Raw genomic sequence first — 14,238 nt, 5'->3', positions numbered from 1 at the left:
ACACACACACGACACGACACACACACACACACACACACACACACACACACACACACACACACACAAAAGTGTTGTTTTGTGCTTGACAACCAACCAAGAACCCGAGCACACGCAATGCCCCAGCATGAAACAAAGCAACAAGCTCGAACAAACCTCTGGCGTCTCCCAGGTGAGGGAGGAAACGGGCTTGCCACGAAGCTCCTTGTTGGCAAGTACCTCCCAGTCCTCAGGCACCTTGTCTGACTTCCAGCGACGGCACAGGGCGCTCACACAGGGGCCAACGACCTTGGCGTGCTGGCCAGCTTGCACCACGCTGCGTCCAACCACTCCAACCATATTGGATTGTTGCACGCAAGAAGAAGAAGAGAAGGGCGGCCAGTGATGAATGGATATCCGACAGCATATAATTGTATCGGATATGACCACTGCCAACAGCGATGATGATGATGAGGCAAACTGTGAAGCAAGTGTGCGCACGGCTGCAGGCATCGCTTGGCGTCGACATTCACGCAGAGCACCTGCGCGCAGCCAAGTACAACCGCCCAGACAGCGTGCGTGTGTGTGCGTGTGTGTGCATGCGTGCGTGTGCGTGTGCGTGTGCGTGTGTGTGTGCGTGTGCGTGTGTGTGTGCGTGTGTGTGTGCGCATGTGTGTGTGCGTGTGCGTGTGTGTGTTTGCAAGCAGTCGTGTTGACATACCGCTTGCTTTTGTATCTTTGAACAGGCCGCTGTGCTATGGCTGAGCTTACATGCAGCCATGTGTCAAGTGGAGGGCGCCCCTGCTCCGCACTTGGAATCCATCTCTGACGACGGTCAGCCAACCATGCGTGCTTGTGCGACTTTGTGCGTAGGTGTGTGTGTGTGTGTGTGTGTGCTTTTGGCGAATGAACAACACTCACTGCAAATCCCTGTGTGCGTGTGATGCATGCTGCGAAAATGTTCTGCAGGGAGGCTGGTGGTCATGGGCTGGCTGTATGATCAAGGGTATAGGCGTTGCACCTTCTTTCGTACAAGGCCATCCTTTGTCAGCAGCCGGTCAGTCAATTTGCGTTGGTGTCAGCGCATTCCCCTCGCTCGTTGCGCTGTATGGCGAGCATCCGCTTTCTGCGCGATTCATGACGCACAGTACGTTGTCACGTACTCAACAGGGAGCTGTTGCTGGCGCTTGCCTGGCTGCTTTCAAAGCACGAGGCGCTACTGTTCCATGACTTGACAAAGGCGAAGGCCACCTTGTACCGGTACCTGGTAAAACTTCCCTTGACGACGTCTGCATTTGATTGGCAGTCACGCGTCGGCCTCCAGGTCAGGCGCTATATCATCTGCGCATGGAGCGCACACTACTGTTTGCCACCCGCTCATGCCTCACAACGAGCCTCCTAGCCACACACACACACACACATACACACACTCTCTCACTCACTAGCTCTCTCACTCACTCACAAGCTCACTCACTCTCTCACTGACTCACTCACTAGCTCACTCACACACACTCACTCACACATGCACAGCGTGGGAGCGCGTTGCAGCGGCTTGGAGACGACTTGCACAAGTACCACACAAGACAACAGCCAGCTACACAGGACGTGCGTATTGGTGAGTCCCCACTTCAAAGAACTGCTGTGCGCTGGACAGCACAATGCAAAACACGTGTACTGCACAAACCCCGTTCGTTTTGTGTGCATGCTACACACACACACACACACACACACGCACACGCACACACGCACACACTTTCGCTTGCGTGTACATACCGCCACCATGGCTACCATCACCAAAAGTTTGCTTTGACTCGTACACCTGCCCCACCAACGCATGTGACCACACACCAGAGCAAGCGACGCTTGGGGAGCTACGTGCGCTGACAGCAAGCGTGCACCGGCTACGCAGGGCGCTAGTGGAGAACGCATCGCTTGCAGCACATGTCGAGGCGTGTAAGTCGCGACCGGACACGCGCGGCAGCTATGCGCGGGTGCCGTGCTCAACTGCGGATATGAAGCGCCTCGTCATCGCCATCCAGGACGTCAACCGTAAGTTGTTTGGATGCTGTTGTCGCTGTGTGCGCGCGAGTGTGTGTATTTGTGTGTGTGTGTGTGTGTGTGTGTGTGTGTGTGTGTTGTGTGTGTGTGTGTGTGTGTGTGTGTGTGTGTGTGTGTGCGTGTGTGCGTGCGCGCGAGTGCGTGTGTGTGCATTTGCGGTGGCGGTAGCTGTGGTGGGAATTCAGGGACTTGCAATCGTGAACGTTTATTTCCTTGTGCTGCAACAACAACAGCAACAGCAGCAACAATCACCTGCTGCTCACTCCACCACCTGGCTGCCTCTTAATGTTTTGTTTGCATCGTGCATGTTCACAGGGCAGTTGGAGGCCGCCGTTTCATTTGTGTCACACCTGCCCGCGTGGTGGGAATGGTGCGCCAGCATTGTGGCGCTGCAGCAGGAGGAAGACCTTCAAGCAGGCGGTATCCAAGCACTGGTCATGACGCAATCACCCGCGTCAGAACAGCCACGTGGCGGTGGCAGCGGTGGTGGTAGTGGTGGCAACGACAGTAGTAGTCGCGGAGGTGCGCTGGGGTTGCTGGGGCTGCGGCGTGCGCTGCGTGCTGTTCACTTGAACCTCCAACACGCCGACGGGGCAGCAGAAGGGCTGGGGTCGTGTAAGCGAGAGTTTGTCCAGGTGTAGTGAACGTGTTGCTTTGTGTTGTTCTGCTGTTTGTGACAATTGCGAGTCTGTATCTGTCCAGCGTGGCAGTGAGGGGAGGGAGGGAGGGCGTTATTTACTTGCCAGCGCTGGCTGTCGAAGAATCTCTTGCACATGGAATAAACGACCCAAACGACACACCCGTCACATTGTCAATCACACACACACACACACACACACACACACACACACACACACACATACACACACACACACACACACACACACATACTCACACACACACACACACACACACAAAAGCTGAAACTTGGCCTCACCGAAGCCGAGAGAAATGGAAAATGAGAGCATGCATGCAATCCCAAAGACAATACATGGCAGGTGTGTTGCAGGTGGCATCTCGTCATGCAAAGCGTGGAGGAAGGGAGGACAGGGAGACTGAGCAAGGCACAACGACCAGGACTGCAATCTCTGGTGTATGGCGTGCCGAGCAGGATGCCTCCGGTACGATGGTCGGAGATAGAGATGAGGAAGTGGGAACGGAAGGAGGGGGGAGTCAAGGTGATGGTGCTCGTGGTGGTGACTCCCACGCAAGCACACCCATGCAAGGGAAAGCGGAAAACGTCAAAAGCAATCGAAACGCAAACCAGGTGGTGGGGTGCAGAAGCAGCCCAAGTGCTCGCTAGTTCAGGTGTGCGAACCATGCAGTGGGAGGCAAGAGCACACAGATGGGGAAAAAAGGAAGCTTGTACAACACGAAGATATGCCATAGTGAAACCCACGGTCAAAGGAATCGCGACAAAAGCACTAGCGTGTGATGCAAAGCGGACATCAACAAGATCAACAAAACAAAGTGACACACAACACCCGTACAACACACACGTAACACGCACATACAAAATACAACACACGGGACGCTGGTAGAGGTATGGATACGTATTGAGGCAGTTAGAGTGCCAAAAAAACGAGTGCAAGAAATGCATGCGGGATACGTTAAACCCGAGGGAACGGCTGGTCAGCATGATGCATGCGGTGCAGGTGAAAGGCTGCAAGAATAAAGATGGTGTGCGGGCTTCAGAAGACGACAATGCTGGCGTTGCGTTGGAGTGGAGTGAAATGGGAATTGACTGATCACGGATCACGGGAAACGGCGGGAGGGCGGGCAGCGCATCTCCAACTGTCTAGCCGTCGCCTTGCCGAAAGCCGTCTACAGCAGTGGCAGGTGCTGCTGCGCCTTCAGCTCGTGCAACTCTGCCCGCAGCTCAGCCTGAGACGTATTAAGCGGGGGAAGGGGGAGCATTGGTGAGGTGGCGGTGGTGGCAAGCGTGCAGCGCATGCGAGAGTGTCAGCGTCGACATGGCAGCGGGTGTGGCAGAGGCAGTGGAAGAGGAGGAGGAAGAGGCTTGTGTGAATCATGGTTGCGGTGATGGTGGGTGTGGCATGGGTGCTGTTGGTGATGAGTGGTGTTTGGTGGCAACAACAGCGGCAGTCCACTTGGTGATACAACATTACACGACGTGACACCAAGACATGATGAACGTACGCATTGCTGGGCGAGGTGCTGCACAGCGCCGACGGCGTCGTAGAGGAGAGCGCTCGTGTCAACACACAAAACGTCTGAAACAGGGGCGGTGGTTGTGCTGCTGTCTTGCAGCCGCATTGTCCCGCCTGCATGAACCGCCTCAGGGTACACGTCTTGCATCTCTTGCGCGAGGACGCCCACGTGCGAACGTGGCACAGATTCTTGTGCCTGCGGCAGAGGCGTGTGGATGCAAGGGTTGATATTGAACACAAAACCACACACTGGTGAGTGCGACGAAGTATAACAGAGAGCTGTGGTTCCAACAACCAGGCACACATTATGAAATGAACACGTGCACACCAAGCAGTGATTTGGTTGGCCGCATTCACATCCATTATCATCACCACCAATACACGAAAGTATGCTACCCACTGACCTCGTTGTTGCTGTTGCCGTGGGCGGCGGCGTTTTGGTCCACAACGCCGTCTTTGTACACAAAGCGGTGGAGACGAACGTTTGAGATGCGCTGAAACGCCTCCTCCGGGGAAACGCCCCCAAGCACCGTCTTCAGACGCGCATCAGACGTCTGCAGAAGATTGCCAGTCAGCCTGTGCAAGTGCGTGAGAGGGTGTGTGTGTAAGTGTACAAAGTGTGTTAGTGTATTAGTGTGTGTGAATGCCCGTGATTGATTGAGTGAGTGAGTGAGTGAGAGTTGATGGTGTCTCAACAGACAGGACACAAGCTGCAGTGATGGCGAATAACACAAGGCATGGCAAATGCACCAAACAACACCCAGCACAACGCGAGCTACCAACCAACGCCAACACCACCATCCAAATAACCCCCCCCCCCCTTTCCGAGCGCAATCGCACCTGATGTTTCCAAGAACGCAGAGCGCCTCGTCCGGGTTGGGAATGTTGATACCGACGGGGCCAAAGTGGCACGCGCTGTGCCGTGTCTGGCCTTTGTACCACGGCTTGTGGTGCTGCGTCTCCTTCGGGTCTGACTCAAACTGGCGCGGGTTTGACCCGCGGACAACAATGCGATCGGACAGCATGGACGAAATCGGCACCGGGTCGTGCTGCAGTGGTTGGTGGCGGTGGTGGTCGACACCGTGGTTGTGGTGGTGAGGGTGGTGTGGCACGAGGGGTACAATGGTGCACCAAGCACAAGTGGTGCCTTGTGCAGCGCACCCATGCAAAGTATACTGGTGCACTCAACGCGCACACGCACACGCACACACACACAAACGCGCACACGCACACGCACACACACACAGACACACAGACACACGCACAAACAAACAAACAAACACACAGACACACAGACACACAGACACACGCACAAACAAACAAACAAACACACAAACCAAAAGCTGCATGCATGGGGGAGCGTACATCGCAGATGGCGACGAGGTTGACGGCGAGGGCGAAGAAGCGCTGGTCCGGGTTGAGGCCGCCGTGGCGCCGCATGTTGTTCGCCGTCGGCTGGCTAAAGTGCAGCCGCCCAATCTGCAGCGCACCATAGAAACGAAGCGGGAGATGGAGGAAAGAAGTTGTTTGTGTGTTTGCATGTGCATTCGTGTGCATATGCGTACGTGTGTGCAGATGTAAGTAAGACAAGATGGGTCAGAGTGTGCATGGGAATGTCCAGCCACAACAACAGCAGCAGCACCGCCACCGCACCACAAACACCACAAACATCACAAACATCAGGCCACTCGCTCGACCGCACTGACCGAGAGGCGCTGCGTCGTTCCCTCTGCGAGGTGCACGCGAAGTGGCCGGAAGGGGTGGCGCCGGCGGTCAGACTCAGACTGGTGCAGCTGCACCTGCATATCGGGACTCTCAACCTGGAACACCAATAACGTTTGATGGGTATTTGTGTATGTTGTGAGGCAGCAAGCGGGGCAGAGGACGTGTGAAGTGAGATAACAGCTGGTGTTTGTAAGGCGTTTAGGGAGTTGACACAACTTCAGTGTGCAAATGAGCGAGCACACACATGCACACACAAGCACACGTTTATTCATGCGCACATACGCACACTCAACACATACGCACACTTACATACACGCACACCTTGATGCCGTTGAGGTGGATCTCGAATCTGCTGATGGCGACGGGGGTGCCGAGCTTGCTCTGGGCAAAGCAGGGAAGCGGGCCAGTGGTGATGCGCAGCGTCAGCTGGAAGTGGTTCTTCTTCTGGCAGATGAAGATGCGGGGGCTGTGGAACCGGAAGCCCTTGTCCTCACGCAGGTGCAGTGATGGCGGGGGGCTGCAGTGTGCAGGGGAAGGGAGCCAACAAATGGTGAGACGTGGCGATGGTGGTCAGGCATGATGATGGTGATGATGATGATGATGATGATGATGATGATGATGATGATGATGATGATCTGACAATGACAATGAAAACGACAACGCAGGCAGTGGGAGTGGCCACTGGACGTGCAAACACGTCCACAAGCGCACTACGAGAGCAGCGGGCGAACCGCACACTTAAGTGTAGGAATCACGGCAAGCCGTGCACAGCGTGCGTACATTTGGTTGAGGTCGGCATCAAAGACGAGAGCACACGTCTGGTGCGGGTTTGACTGCAATCACGCCATGTCGAGGCAGTGTGAGATGAGGTGAGCTAAGGGTGGGTGGGAAAAGGGAGACGCAGAGAGGCACATGCGATGAAGACTGAACAATCCACGGCCACGTTGTTGAAGGGGACAATCAGCGACTCGCGCACACGCACACGCACACGCACACGCACACACGCACACACACACGCACACACGCTGTTCATCACAACTACCCCATGCATCACTCACCACCCACTGCATGGTGGAGAGGTCGTGGCTGTATGTCGGGAGAGGGTTCGTTGCGCTGGCGCTGCTGCTGCTGGTGCCCGCACTGGCACGTGTCCCTGTCCTGCGCGCCCGCTTTGTTGGCGGCTGCCCGCTGTCAGATGCGACGCTGGTGGTCATTCCGACATCACTGCCACCGTCCATCACCACCCCCAGGCCCTGTGTTCCTGTCACGTACACGTCGCCCATGCCACGGTCGTGTGCGCCCAGCGGTGTCATAGTCAAACCCATGGACGGAGCCGCCATCACCATCCCGCCAGCCGCCCTGCTGTGCTCGGGGGTGGACGTACCAAAAATGGCAAGCTGCGTGCCGAGCGAGCGCGCTGGTGCTGCTGCCACGGCGGGGCTGAAGGTGCGATTGTGTGCGACGGGCGTGTCGTTGGCGGTGGTGGGCGGCTGCTGAATGCGCCGGCGCCGTGTACGCCGCTGCTGCGAGGCCGTGCCCCGTGGGCCGGGCGTGCCATCGCTGCTCGTCTGTGTGGTGTTGTTGCTGCTGTCGCCCGAGTCGTCCCCCGTCGTCGCTGTGTTCCGCAGGGCCGTCTCTTCCTCCTCCTCTTCTTCGTCCACTTCCTCTTCCACCTCCTCCATCACTGCATCGCCAGGTGCGGATGGTGCGAGCGCGCCTGTGTTGAGGGTGTTGAGTGTCCTGGTGACCGTGTTGCTGATAGCGCTGAAGTTGGGGTACACGCGCGTGGGTGCGTTGACGAACGCGGCTGCCACGCGTGTCATGTGGCTGGTGGCAGGGGTATTCGCAAAGCTGTAAGGCACAGAGGCAGCGCTTGCGGTGTGCACTGCAGACGAAGATGCCGCTGGCTGTGATTGCGACGGTGGCGGTGGCGGTGGCGGTGGTGTCATGCTGCTGCTGCTGCTGCTGGTGCTGCTTGCCATGACACGGTGTGGCGTCGGTTGGTTTGCTGCCTGTTGCAGTGTTGAAGCCTTGCTGCTGGACTTGTTCCATGCGGCAGAGTGAACAGCGGGTTGTTGTTGTTGTTGTTGCTGTTGCTGCAGCAGCAGCTGTTGTTGTTGTTGTTGTTGTTGCTGCTGCTGTTGTTGTTGAGAGGCCGTGGACGTGATATGTGCTTGGTTGGAGGAGCGAGAAGTGGAGAAGACAGATGGCAGCTGCGACAGCGGTCCTTTGGGTGTCAGGCTTGTTTTCACCGCGTCTGTGTAAACGGGTGGCGGTCTTGGTCCATGGTACAGAGAGTCTGACGGCGCCTGAGGATCTGCTCCCACCACGTGCTCCTCCTGCAGTTGTTGCTGTTGCTGCTGCTGCTGTTGTTGTTGCTGCTGTTGTTGTCGATGTTGTTGTTGTCGTTGTAGCCGCTGCTGCTGTTGTCGTGGCAGCTGTATGAGTTGTTGCAGCTGCTGGTGTTGATATCCCGGGACCTTGGACAGGCTGATGGCCTGCGGTGGGGTGGTCACCGTGTGGACTTCGGTCAGGTGCCTTGGCCAGCTAAACTGCGGTGCTGATGTGTCTGTCGTCGGAGCCCGCAGTGGCGATGGCAACGGCTGCTGGTCGGAAAAGCCGAACGCCGTCATCGGTAGCGCTGTAGATGCAGCTGACTGACGTGCTTTGGTCAGATGGGCCGCATACGTGACGATACCAGGATACTGAGGCTGCTGCTGCTGCTGCTGCTGTTGTTGTTGTTGTTGTTGTTGTTGTTGTTGTTGTTGTTGTTGTGGTTGTTGTTGTTGTTGTTGTTGTTGTTGTTGTTGTTGTTGTTGTTGTTGTGGTTGTTGTTGTTGTTGTTGTTGTTGTTGTTGTTGTTGTTGTTGTTGTTGTTGTTGTTGTTGTTGTTGTTGTTGTTGTTGTTGTTGTTGTTGTTGTTGTTGTTGTTGTTGTTGTTGTTGTTGTTGTTGTTGTTGTTGTTGTTGTTGTTGTGGTTGTTGTTGTTGTTGTTGTGGGTCTTGAGATGGCTCTGTCCTATCAACGCTCGCTTGTCGTGGAGCCTCGTTGTGGGCGGTATTTGCACCACCAACATCGCCTCTGCCGCCTCTGTCATTACCAGCACCACCACTGTCACCACCGTTGCCGCCGCCACCACCACCACCACCACTACCACCACCACTGTCCGCTTGATGCACGCCATCTAAGCTGCTGCCAGCCTGCCTGGAAGCAGTTACTGGTGCAGGTGGTCGCTGTGTCGATACTGGCGCGGGTGGTGGTGGCCGTGTAGATATTGGCGCAGTCGCTGTTGTGGTTGATGTGGTCGTTGATGGCTGCGGGTTGGAGGACGAAGAGGCATCGGTGTCGGCGGCGGTGGCAGCGGCGGCACTACTGGTGGGGGTTCCGTTACTGGAGGCCACGTTCTTGCCTGTGTTCGAGGTGCTGGGTTGTGTGGACATGGCTGGTCAGGTGCCACCGCCTTTCACAACCAGACACACAGGATGCTGTATTGGTTGGGGGGAGCGCGCTGCAGGTGCTGCTAGTGCAGATACTACCGCTGCTGCTGGTGCTGGTACCTTGGCGGGGAGGCGCGAACCTGACACACAACTGCGGTACTGGTTCGCTGTGGAATTGGGTGGCGTCGCCTCGTGGTGGTTGAGGGAGTTGTTGTTTTGAGGTGTGTACTTGTCCGTGTGTCACGGTGGGTAGTCGTGGTCGATGGTGTCTACGGGGAGCCCGGTGCCGCGAGGTGCGGTGTGTGCGCGTGTTGGGGAACAATGACGGCTAGCACAGGCGTCGATCGAGGAGAGCGAAAGAGTGCCACTCCTGAGAGCCACGGTTATTTCTTGACCTGCTTTGGAATGCGCTTGTGGCGGGTGGTACCATGCACCACCGCGTTGTTTTGTAGCTGCTGACACAGAACAGTAGGCGAGTGCTGTGGCGGCTGTGTTGTTGTTCGTCGTTGTTGTCGTCGCTGTTGTCGTTGTTGTTTGCCGTCGACAGTGCTCATGTGTGCCTTGTTTGTTGTTCACACCACGCGCGCCATTACCCAGTGAGCTCGTGGGTGTGTTGGGGAGGGGTCTGCAGTGCATGGTCGTGTGCGTGTGTGTGTGGTGGGGCCTTCATCTTGGCGCTTGTGAGTTGTTGTGTGTTCACATCACGCCCCAACCATCCTCTTGTCGTCATTCAAGGGCGTGAAACGAGCGCGGTGTGGCGAAGGGCACATTCCTCCGGACACGGCCTGTAGCAAACATGAATAAAAGTAGCAGAGACGCAGCATGGACTGATTTCAGTCAATTTCCAGAAACAACTGAAATCAGTTTGTTTGGAAGAGGCATGCATGATGGCAACACGCAAGCACAAATGAACGACACCAAGAGCGCAGCGAAGGCGCGCAGCAAGCCAATGGATGGGCGTTGTGTGGGAACACGACCAATCACCCGGCTTGGGCTTGGCATCGGCGTGGCGGCAGTGGAGACGCGACGCGCTTCTGCTATGCTTGGCGCGTGGCACGTTGTTGTTGCTGTTGCTGCTGGGCCAGCACAGTGTGCAATGTGAGATGTGATGAGACCAAGGTCACACAAACATCTCGCACACAACGCCAAGAGGCAGCAGCAGTGTGTGGTGGTGGTCTTTTGTGTGTTTGCTCTTGAAGCACAGCCCTGTGTGCGTTTGTGTGCTTGTGTGCCTTTCTCTCGCTTTCTCTCTCTGTTTCCCTTGTTACCTTTCCCTGCCACACCGCACCAATCACTTTTCCTCTTTCCGTCCCCAGCCGCAAACAGGTGAGCGTGGTGGTGTTGCATCCATCTATCTGCACAGTGCATGCCTCTGGCTGCAGCAACAAGCCTGTATGAAATCTGGGCTACTCTGTTGTTGTTGTTGTTGGCGGTAGTGTTGTTGTTGTTGTTGTTGTTGTTGTTGTTGTTGTTGTTGGTGGTGGTGGTGGTGGTGGTGGTAGCGGTGTTTGTGGAGGCGTGGTTGCTGGAGGGCGTGGGAATATGCTTGGTGGTTTGTGCGACCTTGTTGTTGTTGGCTGTTCGTGTTCATTTTCTCACATCGATTGCCCACTACCATTCAACACGCACACACGCACACCCAAAACACGCACGAACACATCACAACCACGCTGGCCTTGTACCAACCACCCCCAACACACGCACGCACACACGCACGAACCATTGTTAGCGCGCTTTGCACCGGCCTTTTTGAACCTGGCTTGAACGAACAGGCAGACCACAGGACACACGCCAGAAAAGCACAAACACACACACACACACACACTTCTCTCGCGCACAGCAACGTCTCCGACTCGCCTCGAGGCGCAGTGGAGACAAAGACGGTGTCGCAGCAGAAGAAGAACAGCACCAGCACCACCACGACCTTGGAGTGTGACTGCGCCGTGTTGATTTTCTGTCAACACACACACACACACACACACACGAACCAACCGGCGTCACGAACCGCGTTTGTTGTCCTCCATAACACAACCATCACAGCCCCCACAACACGCATCAGAACATCAACCCTCATCGGCCATCATCCTCATTTCCAAGTGAGCAGCGTCAGTTCAACGCACACCGGCAAACAAACGCTCACAGCAACCACGACCACCAGCAGCACCGTGAATACTACAGCAACAGCTACAACTTTCACCAACAGCACCAAAACCACTCTCTGTACCAGACCATGTCTGATCGCACGACCATGGTGTCACGCTTCTTCTCTCGGTGAGTGAGTGTGTGGGTGTGTGGGTGTGTGGGTGTGGGTGTGGGTGTGTGGGTGTATGTATGTAAGTATGGGTGTGTGGGTGTGGGTGTATGTATGTAAGTATGGGTGTGTGGGTGTGTGGGTGTATGTATGTATGTGTGTGTGGGTGTGGGTGTGTGGGTGTGGGTGTAAGGGTGTTTGTTCTGCACTGTGGCTGTTGATGTGCTTACTTGGTGTCGTTTGCCAGTTCTATTCATCCTCTTCATTCCACCGTCTCCATTCGTCATCTCCACTTACGGCTGTCTGTCTCGCCTCACTCTGCTCCAACCAACCAACCAACCAACCAACCATGCTTGCACTGCAGCCTCCGCCTGAGACGAAGGCAAGGGAAGCACGCGCACGACGCGAGAAAAGCCAAGAAGGCGGCCCAGGACGGGCAGGGCACATTGACCAAGCGCGCCGTCATGGACGTCATCAAGAGCCCCTCGCACCACCACCACCAGCAACAGCAACAGCAGCAGCAGCACGTGTCGTCCGAACAGATGCAGCTGCCACACCAGCACCAAGCCAAGCACATGGCACACCGACACAACGACGCGAGCCAGCAGCACACCCTGCCATCGCTCCAACCAGACCCTAACCAGCAGCAGCAGAAACAGCAGACACAGAAGCAAGAGAAGCGCAACCGCAAGCGTGGCGGCAGCTCCAAGCCAAGCCGGCTCGACCGCCAGGGCGCGCGTGTCAACCTCGTACCACTGAAGAAGGAGTTTCTGGACCAGTTTACCGTGCAGCCGCTCTCCTTGTCGGAGAAGCTCACGCGCTGGTGCTGCTACACAGACTTCTTTGACCCGCAGCCTCCGCCAGCACACGGCCCAGCAACAACGCTGCAGATGCGCCAGCGGTTCAGCATGTACTCTGGCACATCCCTCATGGACTGGCAATCGTTTGCTCTCAAGCGCGCATACAGGCGAAAGACGCAAGTCTAGCGTTGGTCTTGTTTTGCTTTCTCTGCGCGTCGTCCATGTGTATCCTGTCTGAATATGTTTATCGTGGTGCATCTGGATGATATGAGCGAATAAGGTGCTGCGGGGTGTGTGTGTGTGGTGGGGGGGGGGATTGACGACGATGAACTGTGGCTGTCGTCTGCGATGATGGATATTGGTGTGGGGTGATTTTATTGCTGGGTCAGTGTTAGCGACACGTGGCTGTGTATGCGTGTATGTGTATGTGTGTATGTGTATGTGTGTATGATGAGTGAGGTGGTGGGGAGGGGGACTTTGCCAGGTTGTGGTTGCGTGACGCTCTCCTTTCCTCTCCCCCTTGTGTCATTCATTTGGCATTGCTTCGTAACATTTTCATATTGTGTGCGTATGTGCTTTGATTTCTTTTCCAACTGTTTGTGTGCCCTCGACTGCCTTGTGTTACACCAACTGTCTCTATGTTGTCTGTATGCGTGTGTAGTGTGTGTGTGTGTGTTGTGTGTGTGTGTGTGTCAATGTGTGTCTGTGTGTGTGTTCTCTCAGTCCAACAACGAGTACAGAACAAGCAACAGTATGTGTGTGTGAGTGATGGAGGCATGAGACGATGTGACATGACACGTGACATTGACATGTGCTCTGCTGGCTGGTGGGCTGGGCTGTCCACATCTGCACACGACATCACAAGTTGAAATTCGCCACTTCTTCTTGCTTTTATTTTGAAAGTTGGGCGGCGGGGGAACAACACCCAGCACCACCCACAAACACGACCGCCCCTTCTGCCCACCACCCACCTCCCACAGTCATCGTCATCATCATGGCCATGGCCACCAGCGGCGCAGCAGCAGCACAAGGCGGCATCCGCAGCAGCAGCAGCAGCATCAGGCTCAGGGGCATGCTGTTGGTTGCTGTTGTGCTGGCGCTTGGTGCAGTGAACACGGCGCCAGCGGTGGCAGCGGGACAACCGCGTTCGCTGGCGTTGACGCGGGGGTCGATGATGTACCTTGATGCAGACACGGGATCGCTCTTTGTTGGCGACAGGGACGCGCTCATGCGCGTGAACGGCACGACGCTGGGCGTGGTGACTGCTCGCAACATCACCGACCCAGACAACTGCATTCCCTACGATGCCGTCGCGTTTTCCATGTACGACGGCGCAGGGTACGACGACCCGGAGTTTTGCACCGCATCGTCGTCCGGGCAGACTTGCCTGCAGGAGTGCGACGGCTCCAGCGACCCGTGCAGGCTGCGGTTCTTTTCATCCACCTGCAACGGCAACCAGTACTTTGTGATGCAGAGGCATGAGGTGACGGGCGACCTCCTTGTGTGCAGTGCCCTCACGCAGTGCCAGACCATCGACGCTGCGTCCCTGGCCTCCCTCAACCGCGGTGACACGGCCGTGGATGAGGCGCCCCAGGGCTGGTTCTGCAACTTTCCAGAGCAAAAGTTCATTGCCCAGCTTCAGCCAAGCACTGTCAAGACCAACACCCAACAATACTGCCCCGTCTGGCGCTATGGTCCCATCGACATTGACACGTTTCAGGTGTGTGTGCGTGTGTGTGTGTGTGTGTGTGTGTGTGTGTGTGTGTGTGTGTGTGGTTGGTGTGTGTGTGTGTGTGTGTGTGTGTGTGTGTGTGTGTGTG

General features: G+C 56.1%; 5 protein-coding genes across 5 annotated transcripts in view; 3 read left to right on the top strand and 2 right to left on the bottom strand.

Moving 5' to 3' along the window:
* The window catches only part of PTSG_00656 (methylmalonyl-CoA mutase), a 5,950-nt gene extending 5,551 nt beyond the window's left edge, over window positions 1-399 (bottom strand). Inside the window, exon 1 of the mRNA XM_004998068.1 lies at window positions 154-399. Within this exon, the coding sequence (XP_004998125.1) occupies window positions 154-336 (183 nt within the window). The 5' untranslated portion in view covers window positions 337-399. The remainder of the gene's footprint in view (window positions 1-153) is intronic.
* A 20-nt stretch (window positions 400-419) lies between these two features.
* Window positions 420-2,675, top strand: PTSG_00655 (uncharacterized protein; the record flags this gene model as incomplete). The annotated part of the gene is made up of 7 exons (XM_004998067.1): window positions 420-551; window positions 723-810; window positions 946-982; window positions 1,147-1,300; window positions 1,507-1,591; window positions 1,828-2,025; window positions 2,350-2,675. The coding sequence occupies exons 1-7, from the start codon at window positions 438-440 to the stop codon at window positions 2,673-2,675; spliced, it is 1,002 nt and encodes a 333-aa protein (XP_004998124.1). The 5' UTR covers window positions 420-437.
* A 253-nt stretch (window positions 2,676-2,928) lies between these two features.
* On the bottom strand, window positions 2,929-8,066 carry PTSG_00654 (uncharacterized protein). The gene is made up of 9 exons (XM_004998066.1): window positions 6,989-8,066; window positions 6,711-6,763; window positions 6,252-6,447; window positions 5,912-6,025; window positions 5,571-5,684; window positions 5,046-5,254; window positions 4,610-4,781; window positions 4,195-4,401; window positions 2,929-3,918 (listed from the first exon to the last, which is right to left on the bottom strand). The coding sequence occupies exons 1-9, from the start codon at window positions 7,910-7,912 to the stop codon at window positions 3,859-3,861; spliced, it is 2,049 nt and encodes a 682-aa protein (XP_004998123.1). The 5' UTR covers window positions 7,913-8,066; the 3' UTR covers window positions 2,929-3,858.
* A 3,531-nt stretch (window positions 8,067-11,597) lies between these two features.
* On the top strand, window positions 11,598-12,604 carry PTSG_00653 (uncharacterized protein; the record flags this gene model as incomplete). Its single annotated transcript, XM_004998065.1, has 2 exons — window positions 11,598-11,638; window positions 11,983-12,604. The coding sequence occupies 2 exons, from the start codon at window positions 11,598-11,600 to the stop codon at window positions 12,602-12,604; spliced, it is 663 nt and encodes a 220-aa protein (XP_004998122.1).
* A 711-nt stretch (window positions 12,605-13,315) lies between these two features.
* PTSG_00652 (plexin-A4 protein) overlaps window positions 13,316-14,238 on the top strand; it is a 10,218-nt gene continuing 9,295 nt past the window's right edge. Inside the window, exon 1 of the mRNA XM_004998064.1 lies at window positions 13,316-14,138. Within this exon, the coding sequence (XP_004998121.1) occupies window positions 13,413-14,138 (726 nt within the window). The 5' untranslated portion in view covers window positions 13,316-13,412. The remainder of the gene's footprint in view (window positions 14,139-14,238) is intronic.

The sequence above is a fragment of the Salpingoeca rosetta genome (genome assembly GCF_000188695.1).
Source record: "Salpingoeca rosetta unplaced genomic scaffold supercont1.2, whole genome shotgun sequence".
Classification (NCBI taxonomy): domain Eukaryota; class Choanoflagellata; order Craspedida; family Salpingoecidae; genus Salpingoeca; species Salpingoeca rosetta.
This window is presented reverse-complemented; position numbering and strand designations above follow the sequence as displayed.